The sequence below is a fragment of the Chiroxiphia lanceolata genome, chromosome 3, assembly GCF_009829145.1.
Source record: "Chiroxiphia lanceolata isolate bChiLan1 chromosome 3, bChiLan1.pri, whole genome shotgun sequence".
NCBI classification, from domain to species: Eukaryota; Metazoa; Chordata; class Aves; order Passeriformes; family Pipridae; genus Chiroxiphia; species Chiroxiphia lanceolata.
Genome location: NC_045639.1, coordinates 54,811,615 through 54,834,779, shown reverse-complemented (window position 1 = coordinate 54,834,779; position 23,165 = coordinate 54,811,615). Strand labels below are relative to the sequence as shown.

The 23,165-nt window shown below is 42.7% G+C and overlaps 1 protein-coding gene across 3 annotated transcripts in view; it reads right to left on the bottom strand.

Annotated features, from left to right (window-relative positions):
• Positions 1 to 13,894, bottom strand: part of TMEM181 (transmembrane protein 181) — a 35,748-nt gene extending 21,854 nt beyond the window's left edge. Inside the window, exons 1-3 of one of the 3 annotated variants that reach the window (XM_032683440.1) lie at positions 5,268 to 5,328; positions 4,328 to 4,471; positions 387 to 490 (exon numbers count right to left, since the gene is read on the bottom strand). In XM_032683440.1, coding sequence (XP_032539331.1) covers positions 387 to 490; positions 4,328 to 4,329 — 106 coding nt within the window. In that variant the 5' untranslated portion in view covers positions 4,330 to 4,471; positions 5,268 to 5,328. Of the gene's footprint in view, positions 1 to 386; positions 491 to 4,327; positions 4,472 to 5,267; positions 5,353 to 13,717 lie in introns of those variants that run through there. The other 2 variants (XM_032683437.1, XM_032683439.1) reach the window with 2 other exon arrangements.
• Positions 13,895 to 23,165: the final 9,271 nt, after the last annotated feature.

Below are 23,165 nucleotides of genomic sequence, written 5' to 3'. Positions count from 1 at the left end.
TATTACCCAAACATTTAGAAGACTTTACAAACAGTTAGCAGTTTCCTCACAGGAAATCAAGTATTAGCACCACCATTTTACAGACAGAAACACAAAGAAAAACAATTAATGTAGCAGTCTGCTGAAAAATTATGTTACAATGAAACTGGTTTTATTTTACTGACTCCTCCCTGCAAAGCACTTTTAAATACCAAGTCGTTGTAGGTAGTACTCCTATGAAAAAATGAAATGGAAGAAACACTTCCCCCTCCCTGCCAGGAGTAATGCTTCCTCAGACATCTCAGGGGCAATAAGCTCATTAGCATTTAAATACATGTGTAAATACCACCAGGTTTAGACAAAGCATACAAGAACTGTAATCTTTTAAAAAGACAGTTCTTCCTTACCTGCTATTCCTATGAAGACTGTCAGACCAAAACAAACAAAGAATACTACAAAGACCAGAACAAAATGCCTTTTGGACAGTGTATATAATCGCATCGGTGCCAGCCTACAGGAAGCAAAAGAAAGCATAGAATTAGTTGTCAGTCACATTTCTAAAGGGGCAGAAAATAGACCCCATTCATTTTTCCACAAAGAAAATGAAACCGAACTCTGAGATAACATGTAACACGAAGAGAAAAATATTAACGCTGCGTCATAGAGCAAGGATAACTACCAGGCATTATTAGACATATCTATGTGCACACGTATCCGTGCTCCAAAACGTAAACATTTTGCAGATTCTTCTTATGCTAGGGCTTTCTATTGTCCTAAGACTTCAGCAAGAGAAAGCATTTCTTAGAGGGATAAAAAGTTGTATTTTAGTTCATACATTAATAATTTAAACGTCCAAGACACCATGTCTCCTGTAATGACAGCTTAATCTAAAGGGACTGACATCACTAACAACTCAGTTATCCACACGGGATCTTGATGAGTTTTCTGCACTCTACATATATACTTCATCCCTTCAGGATCATCCCTAACAAGGAGTAATGCAGAACTCCAGATCTGCTAGATGTGCATGCTCAGGCTTTGAATTCTCATCTGAACTCCACCAAAGCTTGGGAAACAGAAAACTGAACTTTTAGACACTTAAATACAAATACACATACAAGCAATGACATCTCTTCCACAACTATTTGGTGCTTATCATTAGGTTAAAGACAAAACAGAGAGGGGAAAAGTACTGAAAAGACCAATTGGAAACGGGTAACTTCTAGTTCTGTTGGCAGGGAAATAAGATCAAATAATTAATCCTACATAACACATCTTCCTTTTTGTTAAATGCGTAATTTCTAAAAAAAAACAAATCCAGCATTTTCCAAAATAAAGCCAACATTTCGAGTTATGCCAGAACCGAGCCACCACATAACTGATTTTCTAGTGCTGTTCCAGAAGGTTCGATCATAGAAAGCTGTACAGTTTATATGGAAAAGCTGCTAGGACTGAGAGGGTGATGGAATGGTGCTGGTGTTTTTCAATGAAGTTGTATGAGCATCATCCTGGAAAGAAATGAAACCGTAAGACTTTAATGGTAGTGCTCCCTTTTGGCTTGGAATAAAACTTCTTTTCACCAGCTGAACAGTGCTTTTACTGGTTCATCACATTAATGAAGAATTGCAGAAAAGGAGCTGAAATCCCTTCCACAAGACCAGCCTGAACTCTGGGACCAGGCACCATGTGCCTGTATGCACAGCAGCCCTTATAAGCAAGGCAAACAAATCACCAATACAAGGATCTAATAATAACAACCTCTATTCTCCCCAAACAAAGCGCTGCAAAAAAAATTACATTATTACTTTCTTGTAAAGTTTGAGAGATCCAAACTTTAATTTAACTCACAAAGGAGGTGAGGAAAGGAGGAAAACCCTACAGAAATCATGAGAACTACAAGTAAGTAACTGTAAATGTTACAAGTCCTGCACAAACTGGCAGTGCAGGACTCCAGGCACAGCACCTGCAAACACAGAGTAACTTGCCTTGCCACATGCCCTTATGTGCAGCAGAAACTCTGCATTAGTCTAGAAGTCAGAATAGCTGATTGTACAGACAAAAAAGGCAAATCGTACATGAAATTATCACAGACATAAATAAGATCAGATCTCTGTCAGAGATCATCACACAGAAGGCTCATGAATATGATTATAAGCTGACATTTAATAGAAGTTATTAATAGAAGCATTTCAAACCAGAACTTGTCTGCACAGCTTTGGCAGGGATATAACTACAGTATGTTTCTTAAATCAGTGTCTTAAAACTTCAGCCTTTATGTACTTAAACCACGTTAAAGCTATTACATCTGTACTAGTACTTAAATAACTAACTAACCAAGGTGCATCTTTCTACCAGTTTCAAGTGCTTCTTCAGTTCCACAAATAACCTGGTATTCCCCATCTACCTAAGTATATCCAGTATGAGATACTATCTTGAGATACTAAAGTACTAATCTTAACAGGAAAATCCTTGATATATAAAAATGGTGCCTAAAATGCTGACATGCCTAAATTAACTATAAGGTTTCATCTGGATACCAAGTATTTCATGGCAGAGTACATACTGAGGATGCCTCAATACACAGAAATCGGGTCTGGATGGGAAAGTCCAGGGATCGAGAATAGCTGACAACTGGACGAGTATTGTATGTTTGCAGGGAAGTTCAACATATACTTGTGCAGTTCTGAACAGCTTACATCTGGGCATCCACTTAACAGCTACAGCTTGATGCAGGATACTTCTGACATGCTGTACATATTCTCGGTTCTTTTCATAAGCTTCCTAATTTCCAAGTTTTTGCAGACACTTCAAAACGCATAACGTGAACATGAAAAGCAGCTCCCTCTCCATAGTCCTCCCTCTCCAGGAAGGTCACCAGAGTTTCCCCCCCCCAACCAACACAGGGTTACAACTATTGGCAATTATCACCCTCATTTGCTCATAATACCAGAGCACAGATGGGCTCACGAGCTTTTGAAGAAACATGTTCCAGACATTCTTTATTCCAGCTCCTCTCCAGCTGGCACAACACCTAGTAGTCAAAATGGGAAGGTGTGCACCTACCTAAGTGATGATGGTACCTAACAAAGACCAGAGACCAGGGAGAGTAGGGACATGCTCTGTGTTTTGCTTTCTTTCATACTGGTACTCCTCAAGTCTCATCTAAGCCGCTGACTGAATGTGCTGCTTTACAGGTCAATAAAGCAACATGGATACTTATTATTGAAAGGAAGTGTAAGAACTCAGCCAAATCTTAACTACATTTCTCGTGAGTGCAAACAACAATTTACAGCATTCCTATCAGGTGACGTATGTTTCATTGCCCCTCGCTGCAATAACAGAACTTCCTTGTGTGGTTTTGAGTGCCTCATTTCACCTATCACCGGTTGACACACAAAGCAGATTAAACGGTCTTCCCATATGTTCATTGCTAAACATCTGCCTTTAGGAAAGACATTACATAAAGTTTCTGAATACACAGAAGTGCAAGTTGATGATCCTCCACTAACAGTTTCTTTCTCACATCTGAAAGGCCCAGTAACGAATAAAATGTTTGAAACACACTCATGGGAAAATCAAAAAAGGTTCCTTACTCTGGAAGCATCTGTTCAAATGAGTCAAGAACTGTGCTTTGCTTTACCAGCAGAAGACGCTCCCTAGCCATGGCAGTCGAAAGCTCAGGACTAGCCATCCAAATGTCTGCAGATCTTTCAGGCAGCTTTTACTGCCTACATTGAGCTTTATCTTAACTCAGGAGTACTTTATAATTAAATTATGTCTGAAATTAACTGCAAAGGAGCAGAAAGTACTGAGATACAAACAGAGAAATATTACTTAGACATCTCAAATAGTAGTAAAAAACTAAACTGCATTAATGTAATCTGTGGTAAGAGTGAACTTTGGAAACACACGCTCCTAACATCTGCAATCTTTCAGTACCCATTTATATGTGAGATGTAAAGGTGGGTTAAATCTTGTTCTTTGAGTAAAGTTGTGGCTCAAAGTTTTGGCAAAATGTTTCTCAGGCTATTCCTCATCTTCACCTCTCATGCCTGCACAACAAAGTCTTTGGTAAAGGCCATTTTGAAAAACGGAGCCTGTTATACAATAGTTTTCACTTCAGACTCTCACTTTACAGAAGGGAAGGCTGTGGCAAAACTGAGATTAAGCAGTACGTAGGTACAGAGTTGATATTAAAATCAGAAATAACTCACTTTTATGCACAGCAGTTTTTCTGTCATATTAGCCTCAACATCTCTGCCTCCAACTGCTCTTTTCTATTTTAGGCTTACTTCCAAATAAAATCATCAAAACCACTTTGATTTAAACGATTATATATGCTACCTACATTCACAGTACTGGGTCTATCCATACACCCTGCACTTCCTCATGGTTTAAAGACATTGCTCGCTTCGGTGTCCCTCAGAAGACCTTGAATTTCTTCTTGCAGATGTATTCCACAACGTTTAATAGCTAATGAGGCAGCACACGACTACATAAAAAGAGGCATAAAATTAACATTAACAGTATTATACAGAACTGCTATATGACAACTGACAGCTAACCATGGCTATGTTAAAGATATTTGTGCACTGGGTGGGTTTGGCTTTTTTTTCTTTTTTTTTTTTTTTTTTTTTTTTTGTTCTTGTTTGCTGTATTCATTTAAGTCTGAATAATTAGTTACAGCTATGGTTCTGTTTGTGCAGAGTTATTCAGGAAAACAAGTTTTCCTTTTTCCTTTACCAGACAGTCTGAGAGTGGAGATACAAGGGGTGGGGGTTGTTGTTCTCCACAGAAAGAAAAAAATCAGAACGTTCCTCTAAAGAGGCGAGCAGTCACTGAGTGGCGAACCACAGCCTCGGAAACATAAATTTAACCCTCGGCGCGCTGATTTCCTTAACGAGAGTTAACGTGTATAACCTGAATTCGATTCAGATTGCCCAGAGAGGTTGTGGAGTCTCCCTCACTGGAGATACTCAAGAACCGCCTGGACATAATCCTGTGCCATGTGCTCTGTGGGATGACCCTGCTTGAGCAGGGAGGTTGGACCAGGTGTGGTCCCTTCCAACCTGACCCGTTCTGTGATTCTGCGAATGACAACATTCAGGTCTTTACAGGGGGAAGAGCCTAAACTACCGCACCTGGTCGGAGCAAGGATTTTCTTTTCTTCTCCCCATCCCGAACCCGGACTCCGACCCAAGCAACCGGGCGCCCCCTCAGGCTCGAGCCCCCCCGCCCCCCTCCCATCCCGATCCCGCGCGCGCTGCTCCTCCCCGCCCGCCACTCACGGCTCCATCCCGGCCCGCGCGCGCACTGCCGGCACCTCCTCCCGGCGCCGCCGCTGCCGTGGCACCACCGCCGGCGGCGCCTCGCGCCCGCTTCCGCGTGCGTCACTGCCCGCCCGCCGCGGCCCCGACACGTCACGGCCCCGCCAAGCCCCGGGCCGGGGCCCAAGGGCGGTGCTGCCGCCGGCAGTGGGGGAAGAGGGGGGCGCTACGGCGAGCCCGAAGGGACATTCGCCCGCGCCTCGCCGGGGCCGCGAGAGGGAGGGAAGGAGGGAGGAAAGGCGTTTGCTTTGGTGAGCCGTCAGCTTTGGTGAGCCGTCCCGGAGCGCAGTCACGCGGCTGGTCCTGCCCTGCCGAGCGCTGCGGGTTCAAAATCACAGTATCACAGAATCAGTTAGGTTGGAAAAGACCTGAGATCATCGAGTCCGACCTATGACACAACACCACCATGTCAACTAGTGCCACGTCCAGCTAAACACGTCCAGGGACGGTGACTCCACCACCTCTTTGGGCAGTCCATTCCGATGTATGATCACCCTTTCTATGAATAAATTCCTCCTGATATCCAACCTAAACCTTCCCTGGCACAGCTTACTACTATGTCACTATGTCCTCTGGTCTTATCGATGGTTGCCTGGGAGAAGAGACCGACCCCCACTTGGCTACAACCTCCTTTCTGGTAGTTGTAGAGAGTCAGGAGGCCTCCCATGAGCTCCTTTTCTCCAGGCTGCTTATTCACACCCCCAGTTCCCTCAGCTGCTCCTCATAGGTCTTGTGCTCCATTCCTTTCACCAGCTCCGTTGTCCATCTCTGGACACACTCCAGCACCTCAATGTCCTTCCTGAAGTGAGAGGCCCAAAGCTAAACACAGGATTTGAGGTGTGGCATCACCAGTGCCAAGTACAGAGGGACAATCACTGCCCTGGTCCTGCTGGGCTACACTATTTCTGATACAAGCCAGGATGCCATTGGCCTTCTTGGCCACCTGGGATACACACAGTGCTGGCTCATGTTCAGCCAGCTGTCGACCACCATCTCCAGGTCCTTTTCCACAAGGCTGCTTTCCAACCACTCTGCCCCCAGCCTGTAGCGCTGCCCGGGATTGTTGTGGTCAAAGTGCAGGACCCGGCACTTGGACTTGTTGAACCTCATACCGTTGGTTATGAGGTCAAATGTGTCATTGCATCAGGGTAGCAGTAATATTTTCCACATTTCCAGTGTCCTTTTCAAACTTGAATTGAATCCAGTTTTAACCTACCCATTTTAGGTGAAAAGACCAATGTGATGTATCCATGCTGTACACATGCATGTTTAGTGCCTTTTAGAGGCAGCCATCCAGTTTGCAAATGGTTTTGTTTACTAGCTCTTTCAGTGGAATTAAAATGCTGTCGCTGTAGTCACCTGCATGCAGCTTTGTTGTATTCAAGGGATGTGATTGATGTATCATGTTTGCAGAGAATTCGGTCAGCCTGCAAGCGCCAGAAATTAAATCCTAGGAGTAAGCGACTGCTTTAAACACAGTGCTTAATAAAAATCTCTAGACAACACCTCAGACTATTTTGTTCCTGCACAAATGCTAGCATAAAGTTGGATTTTTGTTCTGATATTCTGTCAAATGTTCTAAGACTGGGCAACAATGATTGTCAACTGATTCACTGGGTAGCAATGAAGAAGAGTAGGCAGTTTTAGGGATTTAACCAAGCTATATTTTGTACTCATTTTTGATAGCTCTAATATTTGCTCATAGAAAGCCAGCACTGCAGTTACTTAAATGTGGCCAAACCTGGTGTGTAGTCTAGAATTAAATTCAGAGTAACTGCCTGGCTTTGGTGTTTGTCATGTACATAAGGTAGAGCCCCCTTGGGATGACCCCAGAAATATTTAGATAGATCAGTCAATATATAATTTTATAATTATCTCTTCAATAATCAAATACTTCTATTAAAAGCTTACTTAGATGGTAAGATGGGTTTATTTCATTTACTTTTTAAAAGTACTTAACTTTAATAATATTAATTTCATTCTATTGCCTTATGGACAGTTATGTCCATTACTGATGACCCGTGGGACCCAGTATGTCTGCTGTGTAACACCACTGAACCTAAAAGAAACATGCTGGAAATTAATTCAGTTGTTGATACTGGATTTATCCCATCACTTAGATCTGTGGTTTACGGCACTGATGATTATTTAGTAATCTCATAAAAAGGCTGTCTTGAAAATATATAATACCAATTCATGAAGAAAGGTGTTCATACATTTTAAATCAACAAGAATTTAAAACGTAGGGAAGAAAATAAAGCTTCAGGTAGTCAGGACAACTTAACAAGCAGTATATGCTCAGAACCAGTTAGCACTGCTATGCCACACTTTGAAGTCATTAGGTCACAGGGGACTATGACATGCACTGTGTAGCTTTCAGCACACTTCGGGCTTCTCCAACAAGTTCTCCCTGGCCAGAAAATGATGGAATGGTTCCTACAGCATCTGTGACCATTTCCAGTGTTCTGGGAAGTGCAGTTGCAGAGTTATGACTCTCTGAAGTTACGCTGCCATTTATGTGCACACAACTGAGCTGTTTGGATGACTGCTCCAAACCCTCTGGCACTCAGGTGTCTTCACAAATGTGAATTTATTCTCCTCAATACAAAAATACATTCTTCTTATTGAACTGGCAGAAAACTTGAAGCACAGACAGACTGAGCCTTGCCAAAAGTCACTTGGAGAACAGTGTGGGTGGCATAGCTTGACATCCAGTTCACGTCAATTAGCCACGGAACCACATTTCTCTTTGCCATTTACTAGCTTTCAAAGGCTTGTGAATACACTGTAAACATGTACATTGCACACTATTTTTTTGGTGAAAATTTTATCACTGAGTTTACAATCTAAACACTTGAAAGGAAGGCACTGCAAAACACTCTCTCCCCACAGAAGCAGTCAAAGTCTCACTCTACTTTGTTTCTTGCAAGAAGGTGCCCCTCAGTGCCTTGTCTGACCTGCTCTGGAATGAAATAGTGCAAGAAGCTACTGTCTGCCTCATCTGTTGTAGGAACTGGGCAGTGTATGATGAATGAGGCTAGCAAGAGGAGGTTGGCTGATCTATGAATAAGCAGGCTCAATGCTAGCTCAGCAGGGATGCTGCTTACACTAACCACCTTAACACTAACGCTATACTTTCTTGACTAGTTTATCCTTTCATGACTCACACGTACAGCTCCAGGTGACAAAAGGTGAAATCCAGCTTTGCTGGAGCTGGAGCTCTTTGATTTTTACCAGCACAAATGTTAGTGCAGTAGAGTGGTGAATCAAATAATGGAAATTATCTGAGCTCAAAGTCACTCAGGAATCAGTTGCTCAGTCACTGTGCAAATACAGGACTAATTGTGGGCAGATGAGGAAGAGAGCAGAAATGTGTGACCAGGGAAATGAGAGCTAGGATGACTTCTTCCAGCCACAGAGCCAGTTTGTGGGATCTTAAAGCAATCATGAAGCTACAGTGATTCTCCTCCTTCTGTTTCAAGGCTTCTGGCCACAGCTCTGTAGTTCACATGAGGGTCATTCAGGTTCTTCCCCCAATTGCCAGGACCCAGCAGGGAGCCTTGGAAGAACAAGAGAGGGGTACTAGCTATGGTTTGAAGCAGCCACTGAAGATCATGCCTGGGTCTAGGCTGGAATTTGACTACAGTTCTCCAGCAAGGTCTTGTTGACCCCATGGCTTCTCACAGACTTGCACTTCGAGCACTTGGGAAAGATATTAAGAAGGTGGGAAGAAGTGTGTACTTATCACAACAGCTCTCTCTGGCAACTTCAAGTTTCTTCTCTGAAGCACACAGGTACTGGTTTCTCTAGGGAAAAATTAACAGTTTCTCTTTATTGCCGAGCCAAAGGGACTGTTCTCTGGTCTTTTTGCCAAAAAAGCAGAACCACAGAGAATGAAATTTTCCCACATATTTTGAAGATTGTCTTATGAACTGGAAACACTAATAGGAGATGCTGAGGAATTAAGAGTATCAGTATCATCTATAATTACCTCTTCTGTTACCTGTATAGCAACATCAAGCATTACTTAAAGCTGCAAGTCAAATAATGTTTCATCGTGTCCTATATATAGTCTTTTCTTTTTGATGTACAAAATGCCACATTATTGCGTGATAGGAATTTAAAATGTATCCCTTATTTAAAGCAGGGCAGATGGTAGGTCTTTATCTCAAACACTGAGTGTTATTACTAAATTCAGGATCAACACTATGCTTCCCTCTGTGAGCTGATTGGCCAGGGGTACATGTTCATTAACCTGAATTGATTTTTCAGGAATACCATGTCATTATTGTCGTTATGCAACTCTGATGTCAGACCACAATTTGGCCACCCTCCTGCTCTCTACTCTCTGTCAGGTAGGCACTTCAATTGCTTCCCTTCCTATCAAAATGGTTCCAGCAAGTTGAACTCTTTGACATTAGATAGGAGGTAGAATTATGAAATTCCCATTGAAAAATAACTGTCAGCTGATTGGCCTGGTGTCTTCTGGTAAGCTTTGGTATCTCACTGCTAACATGTCAAACAGATAAAAATGTGTTTTGGTAACATTGGTACTAAGCTCTTTTCTTACCAATAGTCTACTTAAAACAGTCTAGTGCAGTGGGGGAGCCATCATCTGCCAGCCCTCCGTCAGCTCTCCCTGCCCTGCCATCCCAGCCAGGAGGCATACTAAGGGAGGAAGAAATATATTGGAGTGGGAGGGAGAGACACCAGACAAATTAACAAACTGTTCATTCAAGTGGCTTGTTTGGAGCAATTTCTCAGTGGTGTAAATTAGAACAACCCTAAAGTTGCTGCAATAAATCTGATGTGCTTCATGGCAGTCCCCATGACTGACAGAATAGTGTAACATTTCTTCCTTCTTGGAGCTTATCTACATCCCGTGGTGTAATACAGGCTAATCTTCAGTGCACTTGAGTCCAGACCAACCCTGTATTAGGGTTACCAATGAGATTATTTAATATCACACCCATCAGTCTGTAAGTATACAGTCTCTTTGACAAGCACAACATGCAGTACCATGTCTGCTGAAGGGAACTATTAACCTAGACAGATGACATTCATCAGTGTGCTGAGCCACGGCTAGCCCTGCTTTCTCCATCTCTCCCAGATGACTGAGTAAACTAGCACTTGCTTGTGGGGAAATACACCAGGAGGCACAAGGTAAAGAATATTTTGGGCTGTTAGGAAGAACAAACTCACTGACATAGACAACCTTTCCTCTCTATAGTATGAATGAGACTCCTGGGGCTCTGCTGAGTGAGGTTGATGTAGCTTGGGATGGCTGAGGAGTCTGCCAACCTTAGCTGTCCCCTGTGCCCAATGAACAGGCTGCTCACAGACAGCTGCTGAGCCACATGTTCAAGAACACTGTGCTCTAAAGGAAAGCATCACCAAAAGATGTCACTAAACTGGGACAGCCTCAGAGCTGAATCAGAAATGACTCAGCCATCCATGCAGCAGAGGACAGTTACTTGGGATAACAGCTTCACCATCTGCCTCTGAGCTAGAGCATCCCCTTGTACTGAGTCCCCTGTCACTGAGAATGAGCATGAACAGCACAGCATACAACAAGCACTCCTGAGTCAAGAGTCACAAAAGGGACTGACTGCTTGGTGCTTTTCCATTTCTGTACCAGCTCTGCTCCAAAGCTTTCCAGTTTTGAGTTTTCCAGTTGGCATTCAGAGAAGGCTGTCCTCATAGAAATCAAGAATAAGATTGTAGCAGCCAATTTTTTTCTCTAGGAAATACTGATTACAAATACGTCATGGCCCCCAGCCCCTTTCCCTACAGCTTAACGGAGTAGATCGCTCCATTTCTGAAGAGGTAATGGAAACCACTAATTGACAGCTCAATGGCTTTGTTCCACCAGCCAGAGAGAAGAGTTAAGGAGACAGTGGTTGAGAGGCTGACGTCTGTAAATACTGTGTGTGAAAGGGAAAAATCACATGCTTTTATATGGTTTTACCATCTTTTCATTTCATTGGTTTGGTATAAGGTATTATTTGCTTTTAGTAACCTGATTATTTTAGAGAATGTCCTTGGCTTGAAGTAAAGAAAAGCCACACAGAATTTCCTTGGTCAAATTTCCAAAATTCCCTCTGCTGTCAGAGCAGTAAATCTCCACATTACATCTCTGTGCTCATTTATAACCTGATCAAACATACTGAGTAAAATAAAGAGGGAGAAGAGGATGAAGTATCTATCTAATTCTCCTTCCTATAAGTGAGAGTTGGCTGTAAGAAGAATGCATGGTTGCATCAAGAAACCTTCCTCCTTACCAGGAATCTGAAAAGCAGGTGCTGTGGTTACATCCATTCATAATGCTGAAGGGAGACACTCAACAGAACAGGAGGTATGCAGTGGCAGTAACAGAAACTTATTTTATGCCAGTCACTTCGGTTAAGATCTTGAGAATGCAAAGAAATACTAGCATGACTTTTAAGTCAGGAAATGTTGTTTCCTTGCAAAGAGTCCATTTCACTCTAGGTGACCTGCAGCTGATACCTCTTGGGAATATTGTCCCTAGAGAAATGGCAATCTAGCACTAACTGTACAAGCTCATTTGATTTGGTGAGGTAGCATCTTTTCAATACAGAAAGTCCCTCTATACACCCTAAAGTCATAAAAATGTTTCAAGAACAAAATGTTGGAGAGCTTGAGTTTTGTCTGGAAATAAAGCTGAACCAGATGCCTCTCTCAGGACCTTTTAGTTGTTAATTCAACAGGCTTATGTCTCCTTTCTTCATTCTAGTGCCAATATTTATTATTGCGCTGCCAGATGCACACAGGTACATTTCCATCACTCCTTATCACCTCCCATGGCTTCTTACACCATACTCAGGTACAAGAAGCTGCTGTTTTCCAGGAAGGACCATGGTTTTGTTAAACTCTGCCAAGCTGTCAGGCAGTGTTTCCAAAGTCTATGACTCTCTGTGGTCTTTACTGTTGTGAACAATGAGACAAATTCAGTCTAATGGACCACTTGCCCCTTCACTGAGAAAAACAGACACAGCATACTGAAGTCAAAAGATTTAAACAGAACAGCTAGGGCACTGTGCACGAACAGACTGCCCAGATGCATAGAAAAATAGAGCTGGAAGAGACCTCACAAGGAACCTCATCTTTCCTTTTGCCTCGGGAGAGCATCTGCCAGATGTAAGACTTTCTTGGCATGCATTTTTCAAAAGTTTTAAAAGGTCTCAATGATGGATATGCTACAGTCTCCCTGGATAACCCTTTCTATAGTCTTTTACCATCCTGCCCTTTCAGAAATTTTTTCTTAATATCTAATATGAACATTTATTTCTTCAAATAATATTACTCTGTAATGTTTTGTCCAAGGTGAAATGAAGTTTCTCTTCACAGAAATTCCTCTTCCTCCAACTTCAGTGTTTGTGCTTTTGGGGGAGTAACCCCAAATTTTCCTCACAGCTATGTTTTCTACGCTTTTGATTATCCATTTCTCTGTCCTTATCCTCTCTTTCACTGGGAGACCCTTGAAGTGTGATGCCTAGAACTGGATATAGCTCCAACTAATGTTTGGAGTGGTGACTAAAGTAGATGGTTTAATTCTCACATCTTATGAACTGTGCTTCTGCTGTACACCCCAAATTATTACCTTTTTCACATGTATAAGATAATGTCATTGTTGAAAGAGTTTATTTTACAAAAGATTACAATTTCCATACTTTTCTTTTACAAAAGTGTTATATAACTGTTCATTCCCCAACCTGTATTTTTGTGGCTGAAGAGCATTCATTCTCTGCATAGTTCCTGGCATCTGTTTCTCCTGAATTTCACTGTACTTTTTCAGAACCTTTCACCAATTCAAAAATTCTTTTCTTTTATAACCCAGGCCTCCAGCACCTCTGGAGTCCTTCCTATCCTTTTGTAATCTCAAACCATCGATATTCTTCAGCCATCACTGGTCAGTCATGGAAACAGCAGACAGGGCGAGGCACAGAAAAACGTGGGTGTAGCCCATGCAGTACATCTGTTCCTTCTGATCTCAACCTTTGCCAACCAGTCTTATTTCCTATCCTATTCCTATCCTATTCCAGTATTGTTTCACGGCTGCTCAACAGAACAGAATCACATTCCCCTGTAGAACAAACCCCCCTCGCTTGCTACGGTAGTGGAAAAGGCGTAGCATAGAGGAACGCAGATGGAAATTGCCTGTGTAAGGTGAGGGTAGGAAGAGAGGCGGCGGGCTTTCTGCCCGGGAGGCACTGCCAGATCACATCCCCCGGGCAGAGCAGGCCTGAAGCAGCCCCGGGACCAGGCGGCCGCTCCCGGGCGCTCAGCCGGGGGTGCTCCTCGCGTGATGCCCGGCACCCAAACCCCGCCCGCCTCCCGAGACTGCCCCTGCTCCCCTCCGGAGTCCCGGCCGGAGCCGCGCCCGGTAGTACCGGTAGTATCGGTCATCCTTGTAGGGGGTGAGGTCCTCCTGGATCTCCCGGTAGGTCTCCCGCACCCGCCTGCAGAAGCGCTTAACCTCGCCGCACAGCGGGCTCCCGAAGGCGGCGAAATCCGCCTCCATGCCGCCGCCTCAGGGCCCGCGCTCCGCCATGGAGCCCCGCCGGAGCCCGCCCGGCGCTGCGCGGCCGCGGGGCGGGGGCAGCGCAGGAGCCGCAGCGGCAGCGGCCGGGGCGGACGAGGGGGCGGGGGATGCAGGGACGGGAGATGCAGGAACGGGGGATATAGGGGCGGGGGATGCGGGGAGGGGGGGATGCAGGGGCGGCTGCAGCGGGGGCGGCGGCAGCGAGGGCGGCGGCAGCGGGCCGGGCCCTCAGCTCACGGGCCGCGCCCGCGGGGGCGGCGGGAGCCGCTTCAGCACCACGGAGAGGGGCGGCCGGTGCCGGGAAGTGAGCAGAGAGCTCCCATTACCTCTGCTGAAAACATCTCTCTCTTTTTTTTTTTTTTTTTTTTAATAAAACTGTTTTGTTCTTAAAAGCATGCCGGCTCCATGTAAAACAGATGTCCTGATTTTTATTGTTTCTCTTCCCCAGTCTAGGAGATACGTAAAAGAAATTCTACGCTAAATCCACTTTTCATGGTCGTGACGCTGTAAATGCTCCAAAACTAAGAACGACGCTGTTTACATTGTCTAAATCTAGAAAATCTGAACTGAGCTCTAGTCAATTTGCAGAGCGCCATGTTAGCTTCATTCACATTAAACTTTTCTTCATAAACCAATTCACATTTAAACTCTTTTAAATTATTCTATCAATTGAAGCCATAATTTCCATTAAATAATGACAATGATGGTATCTATATTAAAGACAAAATCCCCTCTACTATGATATGCAATAGTTGTTTCTAAAGGATATAAAGATAGGAGTCTGCTGTACTGCTCCTCCCATGTAAATATCTTCCCCGTTGACATTCAGGAAACTAGGCTGGGTTATTTCCCAGCCTCGCCGCTAGTCTGTACTACATACTAAGACTGAAATATGCATTTTTACTTAAATTGATCTTTCACCAATATTTGATGACAAGAGGTTATTCCTGGTGGTGCAGTGGGGGAGGGACAATATGTCTTCGCCAGCAGGTGGGAGAGAGAGGAAGGTTCACCTCTGACTGACAATATCTGTTTCCTACTTACGAATATTTCTAAGCCTGAGAACACACAGCAGCAGGATAAAAGCCATATGCACATTTAGGCTGGAGACTAGAAGGTTCCTTACAACTTCAGGACTGTTGCTCTGGAGCAGTCACCAAAGAGGAGCCAAGAGCTCAAGGGCAGAGACTGACCAGCTTCTATGAAACCCTGGGACAGGCTCAGCAGGTCCCTTGCACTTCTGTGACTATGTTACAACTTGCCAGCACAATGCTCTTTATAGTACATGTGGCTGATGTGGGCACTTAGATTTTCCTCGAACTGTTTACTTCAGAGGCCATGTTTCATTTGGGATCAAGATTTAGCCATGTTTTCCCTCAAAGCATTAAAAAATTCCCTAAAAGAATTAAAATTCTTTGTTATGTGTGATGATGAATGTGCTGCTTACAGCTCTCATGCTCAGACATAGGCATTATCAATGGGATCTTTAAATATTTACCAAAAGGAAAAAATAAAACATTTAGGCCTTCGGCTGAGTAAAAACGTGTTCACTGCTGGGAAACATGCAGTCAGCATGGCAAAGTAATAAAAAATAGGCTTGAATACTAAAAACTAATTACCATTTAATTATTTAGAGCTAAGTGACCTCTATTTTATTTCTCAAAAAAACCCCTCCACCAACACAAACAAACAAACAAACATAAAAACCCCCCAACCAAAAACCAAAAACACCCCCCCCACCCCCCCCAAACCAAAACCAAAACAAAAAACCATTTCTGGGGACTTTTTTGTTTGGTTGGGTTTGGGGGGTTTTTTTGAGAGCCCAGAGCAGCACCATTTCACAGGTGCAATCTAGTTTCCTCCTTGTAGTGTTGAACATAGGCAGCTATCAGTAAGACAAGAGGGCATGGTCTTAAGTTCTGCCAGGGGAGGTTTAGGTTAGATATTAGGAAGAAATTCTTTACAGAGAGGGTAATCAGGCATTCGAATGGGCTGCCAGGGAAGTGGTGGATTCTTTGTCCCTGGAGGTTTTTAAGATGAGACTGGGTGTGGCACTTAGTGCCATGGTCTAGTAACCACGGCAGTAGTGGATCAAGGATTGGACTTGATGATCTCAGAGGTCCCTTCCAAGCTGGCTGATTCTATGATTCTATGATTATCCAGGCTGGCTTCCAATTGTGTCTCTCTCCCTACACCTTGAATGCCATGGGACGGTCCCACACCTGCTGTGGAAGGCTGTCAGTCAGGCCTGCAGGTTACTCAGAGAAGGTTTTAGCATGACCACATATTAACCCACCAACCTCTGATATCAAAAAAACCAGACAGTGTTTCAACTAACAATTTCCAGACATTACAGGATTAAAATTACTAGACTTGTGAATAGTGAAGCTTGTGTGAAGACACAAGCTAACTGCATATTCCCATCGTGGTCCATATTAAATGCTCAAGGATTCTAAGAAGGTCAAGAATTCATTTTGAGTATCCAAAACACTTCAATACATTGATAAAACAAGCAACACATGGGGTTGCATGCACGTACCAGTGTATAAATCAGACGTTTTCAATGTGTGGCCTTCTCTACATGGGAAATGACCAGGCACTGAGAGCATACAGAGCTGCACTGCCCACACCTTCGGCAGCCAAGAAATGGGCTCAGGATGTTGGTGGTCTGTGAAGCGCAGACACCAGAAAGTGACTTTGAGAAAATGATAGTCTATTAAAAGCCCGGCCTGCTGCTTTTATTAAAAGTTCTTTCCTTCAGTAGCAACTCCTAAGTAACATTTTTAAGGAGAAAAAATTAGCTTCCATGCAAATGTTTTCTTCATAGAAATATCAGGTTACACTTTTTTTAGTAAATAAGCAAAGTATTAAAAGATACTTTTTATTCTGAACAGGCAGAATAAAACTAATAAAACTGTCTGTCTATTTTCTTTTGTCAAAAACCTTATGAATGGAACATTTCAACCAGCCACTTCCTCACCCCTAGCCCTGCAGACACAAACAGATCATGCTTTTACCTTTATTGGTTGTCTGTCTTTCCTGTCCAGTGCAGTCACAGCACAGACTGGGTTGGCACAGAAAACCATTTGGTTCTGCGGGAGGCACGACTTAAGTAAAAGGAGAGCAAGGTTTCATAGACAGCTTTGCAAAGTTAACTAACAAATTACCTGCACTGGGGGATGACTTGCCCGGTTCATTTCTGGGCACCCTAACTCATTTATCCAAACACAGCACCTTCTATGCCAGCCTGGTTTTGCTGATTTTCACAGCACATATTAAAAGAGAGGCAGCATCATACCACATCTAAGAACAAACCAATCTAATTAGTACGGAGAGTCCTACAAATCTCATTTAGAATTTAAGCATCTGGAACTCAATCTCTTGAATGCTTTTGGGCTGCATGAGGGAAAGAAAAGCCCCAAGAATCTAAGACTAAAATGTGATCAAACTCAACATCTGCTGAACGCACTGCATTATATCACATAACATGGACAGAGTTTATTTTGAGAGTGGAGCTTAACAGAAGTCCCTGCCATCATTTTTCTTCCTGGTTCTCCCCCTGTGTATAGTTAGCCTTTTGCAGCATCAGCCATGTGTACTAAATTGTGGTAATAGCTAAACACAAAGCTTAGCAATCGATGTAAAATCACCAGGATTATTACTCTGGGCTCTTTCAGAAGCAATGGCAGCTGGTGCTGAGAAGTTAAGGGAGTAAATGCTGCCAACACAAGTACCCCCCTTTATTTTTTCAGCAAAAGAACAAACCCCACAAACAAGCAGAAGTCCAGCTGCTTAGTAAACACTTTCTCTTTCCAAACTGTTTTGAGATAGAGAAAGGCAGCAGTGGCAGCTGCTGGCTGAAAAGAGCAACTGTCTTTTTCTTTCCTGGTGGAATTAAGGACTGGCACACCAGATGACACAGAAACAAGCACATGTCCATACTGACTCTCCCAAGATAAGAGCCTGTGCTGCTGTTACACAGCTGTATATATGCTCCTGAGTCTCACCACATACAGGAATTGCCACTGAGTATTCCCAAACTGCATGAGTAGAAACTGTGCTGAGCTCCACATAAACCTCGTGACTTTGGTCCACCTGCCCTGATCTTCAGTGCTGCCTTAAATCTGGAAGCAAATAACTCTTGTCTTGCCCCAAGCCATCATGGCTTGACTGCCTCCTTCTGTCAGAAAACTCTTTGTCACAGCTAACCAGTGGTGTGACAACAAATGTTGCCATGCAGCCCTTGCTGTGCATGTAGAGGATCACAGCAGCATGCTGGGGACAGAAAGGTGAGCACAGTGCTCACCACGAAGCAAACCTCCTCATTTATTTGAAGAGGTGACATGGAGACATCAGCTGGGACAACCCCTGACAGATCATCCATAACAAATCATCTCTGAGCTGACAGGGGCTTTGGAGTCACAGCTGCTCTTGTCATCACTGGGAGGAACAAAGCTGTACACAGTTGGCTGCAGCTGGCAGTCCCGACCCTCACAGCAGTAGCAAGAAAGACTCATCACTCTCTCTGTGTCTTTGGAGATGAATCTTCCCTGAGTCTATCCTGCTTTGAAGAGATGTGAGGACAATAAGAAAAAAATAAGATTAAAAATATCTTTTGAACAAAATTTAAGAAGAATCTCTTGTGAGGTGATTTCAAGGATGACGAAGAGGAAGCGCTAATCACACCTGATTCATGCTCTGTGTACCTCTCAGTATGGCTGCGTTGCTCTTCTCTCAACTGTCATGTTGAAAGCAATGGGAAGATTGAAATGGTATTGGGAGGATGACTAGGTTGCCTGTCCTATGTATAAATTTACATTTTATATGGTGTTTCACTATGATTACTGGCTTTCAAATGTCAACTACACTTGGAATAATAATTACCAGTGGCATATATTAACTTAAATATCCCACTGGTATTAAAAAGAATACTTGTAAGGGAAATAAAAACTCAGCAACTTGTGGTATTTAGGTAAAAACTAGTGAAGACTTTAGACTTACTGAATATTTTTAACTGCTGCTTACTTCTTGTATTTTGGTTACCTTAGTCAATTAAATAGATCACAATCTTTACTTTTCAGTTCTCACACAACTTGCATATTGTTGCAAGTGTACTTCAGAGAAAATTTTAAACATTATGTTCAAACCACACAGATGTATTTTTCTAAAAAGTTTTGTTGTGTTTGAGAATATACATGTAATGACATATCCTGCCAGTTTTACTGTGCCTATTTTAAACAAAACACCTTCCTTTTGATTTTGAGGTGGTTATTACTCTTCCTATGAAATTCAGGTCTCTTGTGAGACACAGCTTTATTTCTCAAGAATATTTAGGATTAATTGACTAATAATCATGCAAATTGTACCACCTCAGGCTGAAAATGTGTGGTGAGTTGACCCTGGGTGGGCAGCCAAACTCCCACCCAATTACTTGCTCACTCCCACTCCCTGCCCTGCAACCAGCTGGATAGAGGAGAAAATAAAAAGAACAGGAGTAAAAAAGCTCATGAGTGGAGATAAAGACAGGGAGATCCAATTCCTGTTGGGGGAAAACAGACTTCACTCAGGGAAATTAACTTCATTTATTGTAAATTGAGATAAATATTTGGGTACTGATTTGGATAACAACAAACGGACTTTGATGGTGGTGGGGTGCCTGCCCCACCATGGAGCACCTCCTCCTCTGACCTTAGTGTTCCCCTGTTGTTTCTCTCTTTTTGTTCCTTCCTCCTCCCTCTGCCCTTTCTTAAATATGTTTCCACAGAGGCACCACCAGCTTTGCTCATGGGCTCAGCTGTGTGTCCCATGCTCGTCCCTTTTGGAGCTGTCTGAAACCATCTTGTGTCCAATGTAGGGCAGCCCTGGCCTCTTCCCACAGAAACCATCTCCGCAGCTCCCCCTTGCCAGCACATCCACCACATACACTGTGTAATTATTCAGATAGAAGACTACATAATACTTTTCCATAATTTATAATATTTCCATTTCTGAACTGTTGTCTGTACATCTCAAGGGAAGCAATTAAAACAAACTTGGAAATAGTGAAAAGTGACAGTCCGGAAGACTTCTCTCATTTTAGAAGCAGCTTATTGTCTGCACACACTGTCACATATTAATAAGACCCTCTAGGTACTGCTAGATCTAACTAGAAATGTGCAGTATCATCAGAGGAGGTCTTATTTTGTGCTTGAGAATCTCTTTTCTCCAGTCTGTCAGTTCTGGTATGAACCACAAAGTTGAATACCTAGTTATAAATAGCACACGACATTTTTACAAAGTATTAGAAAAAACCCATAAAAAATACAGAGTTTGCAGCATGTGTTTGCAGCCCCCTAGAATGTATTAGCTTTTTCTTGTGCAAAGTGCCAAATGTGTCTCAGTCAGCCTCTTAGGACTACAGCTAATTTGCAGGATTTGGGCATATTTCTAAGCTCCTGGGCCTGGGCACACGTGTGGCTAAATCGTGGGCCCACAAAAGACAGACTCCTCATCCTCAGGCCCTCATTTTTCCTCCTCTTATATGAAAGAAACCTGGGCATGCAGGTCGTGAAGGATCAGGAACGTCCCCCAGCCAGACCTTGCCTATGCCTCTGGACACAATTCACCTTTGGTCATTTCATGTTTCACACATTTACCTCTACATCTAATCAAGTGCATTTAACTGAGGCAGCCTTGTTTGGAACACTTCACAGGATGGAGAATCCACATCTTCTTTGAGCTTGTTCCAGTGTTAATAATTTTCATCATCAAGTGTGTCTTGCTTCCTTTTGTACTTGGCTTCAGTCCCCAGTCATTACTGCTTGTTGTGCCTTTTCCTGCTAAATTTAAGTGCCTTTTGATATCAGTACTTTAATTAAGTTTTTTAAGACAGTGAAAATTATTTAATTATGCTTTTCTCTGAAATAAGTTAAGCAGACAAATCTCTTGCTGTGAGGTGTTTTCTTCAGTTTTTGAACTTCATCGTTTTTCAACACTCTCCCTTCTTCCAAGACAGCTTAAAAGCCTGGCCAGCAGAAGCAGACCCAGTATTTCATCATGTGAAATCAATTCCCTCCTCCCACTGCCCTACTTACCAATCTAATGGTTGTACTAGCTCTTTTTGGAGGAAAATCTCAGGATTGCTAACATACTCCACCGAGATGCCTACCTGCTTTAACCTGTGCCTCCAAATTAATCCTGCAGCTTTTAGAGATAAATTACTGATTGTGAAGATAAGTCCACATTCCTTGTTCCTAAATGTATAACTTTGCATTTGGCTGTATTAAAAAAGCATTTTGTCTCTAATATTTCACTGCCTTGTCCGTAGTGCTATTTGCCTTCATGGCAGTTTTATGCCATGTCCAGATTCAATCAATCAGAGTCCTCTATTTGCTTTTGAGTCTGGTTTACTGTCAGATCTAGTACCTGTCTACAAAAAAACCAAAACGAAACAAAACATTCTACATCACAGGCTACTTTGTAAGATTTCTTTGTATGTTCATAATCCATCTAAAGCCCACCTTGTTCACACTAGCTGTTGCTAATGTCTTTATTTAAACTTCAGGCAGTATTTCATCAAATGCCCTATGAATGAAATTTTATCTACAAATTGAGGTATTAGCCTCAAATAATAGTGTAAAAGGACACAGTGGGATAAGAACTCTTTTTTTTTCCTCCATAAGAACTTATCACCTAAAACTACTTTTTCATAGTTTACATCTTTATATTCCAATTTTTAACTGACTCCAATATCATCCTTTTATTTTGCCTGCATGGCTGGCCTGCTTCCTGCTGCCTATTTCTTTTTTTCAAATACTGTTAGATAAGTATTTTCTCAGGCTCCTGGGATATCTCCTGTATAAAATACGTTAAAAATGCCCACCAGTTGGCTCAAATTCTCTTCAGCCTGCTCTGTGCCACTCTTGACAACAAATTAGTCCAGTTTCAAACTTTTGAAAAAAGAGTGGAACAGCATAAACTGACACAAGTCAATTTTGGTTATTACTGCAAGACATTAACTATACTGAGGAACAAGTTTGGCAGGACACTTAATTTTGTACTTAATTTATCCATATATTTGAGCAGAAAAGAAAGGAATGTGTTAACTGTACTCAAGTGTAGCAATATGTTCTCCAACAGTATGCAGTATGTGATACCATCTTGCATTGCTCAGGGTGACAAAATATAGCTAGTAGACTCCCACATTTTTTCTTAAAGTTAGCTCACGTATCTTGTACCTCATGTACTTTGGAGAGAGATGTTTTGCTTTAGAGCTAAAGCTGCAGAACTGGCTCTGGAACTTGGAATCTCTTGACGCACTGCCTAATGCCTCGGTGTACTTTTTGCCACTTCACATGAGAAAGGAATTTCTTTAGAAGCTTTTTATTTGGGGGCTTCTACAGTATGTTTCAAGCTATAGCAGGATTCCATTCAGTTATTGCTGTCCACAAGAGAGCATTAAGAATTATTAAAATTACAGTTCTTGGGATCACAGTTTGTACTAGATCCATATCCTGGATACTCCTCGTTGCATCTGTACTATGAGCAATTCAACACAACTCAGTTTGCTTTTTCACATCTTGGCATTGCTCTCAAGACTTAAATTCTTTGCTGATCCAAGCTGCCTCCCCTTGCTGCCTGTGGGTGTACTGCCTAGTCCCTCAGGGAAGTACAACGAATATTCATCCTGCCAGTTTTCTCAAATCCACTGCTTTGCAGTCCCACGTGACTTCTGTTGCAGCAAGGATGTGTTACTTTATTTTTGTGACATACCATAAGATACTGCTGCAGTCCGCAGTTCTCTGATCTTCCTTGGCTTTCCAAAGATTATACTTGGTTTCTACAGCAGTCTCTATCTTCTTTCATCACCTGCCTCATAGGAAAGCCCCCCTCTCAGTAAATTCACACAGGCATGATGAATTAGAGTGAGCTGTCCTGCCTTCCTATTCCTACCGCAAGTGCATCTCAGGAACCGGTGTTTTTGTTGTGGATGTTCCCTCTTCATTCTTGATGTGGTGTCATCAAAAGCCCCTGCCCACCCACCCTGCCCCCTCCCCCCTTACCATCACCAACAGACCAAATTCCTTTGAGGCTTGCTGGTAAATGTGTGTACCACAGCTAGAAAGCCAAACTGTTGTGCTGAAGTTGGTTTTATGTTGATTTTTTTCCTTTTTAATTGGCTTGATGAATAAATACATCAAAGAAAATAAAGAACAGGGCAATAAAAGGGAAGCTATTAGAATGCAACACTGAGGACCTGAAAAGATGGCTTATTCAATCACTCTGAGTCAGGCACAGATAACTGTAGTTATAAGGCT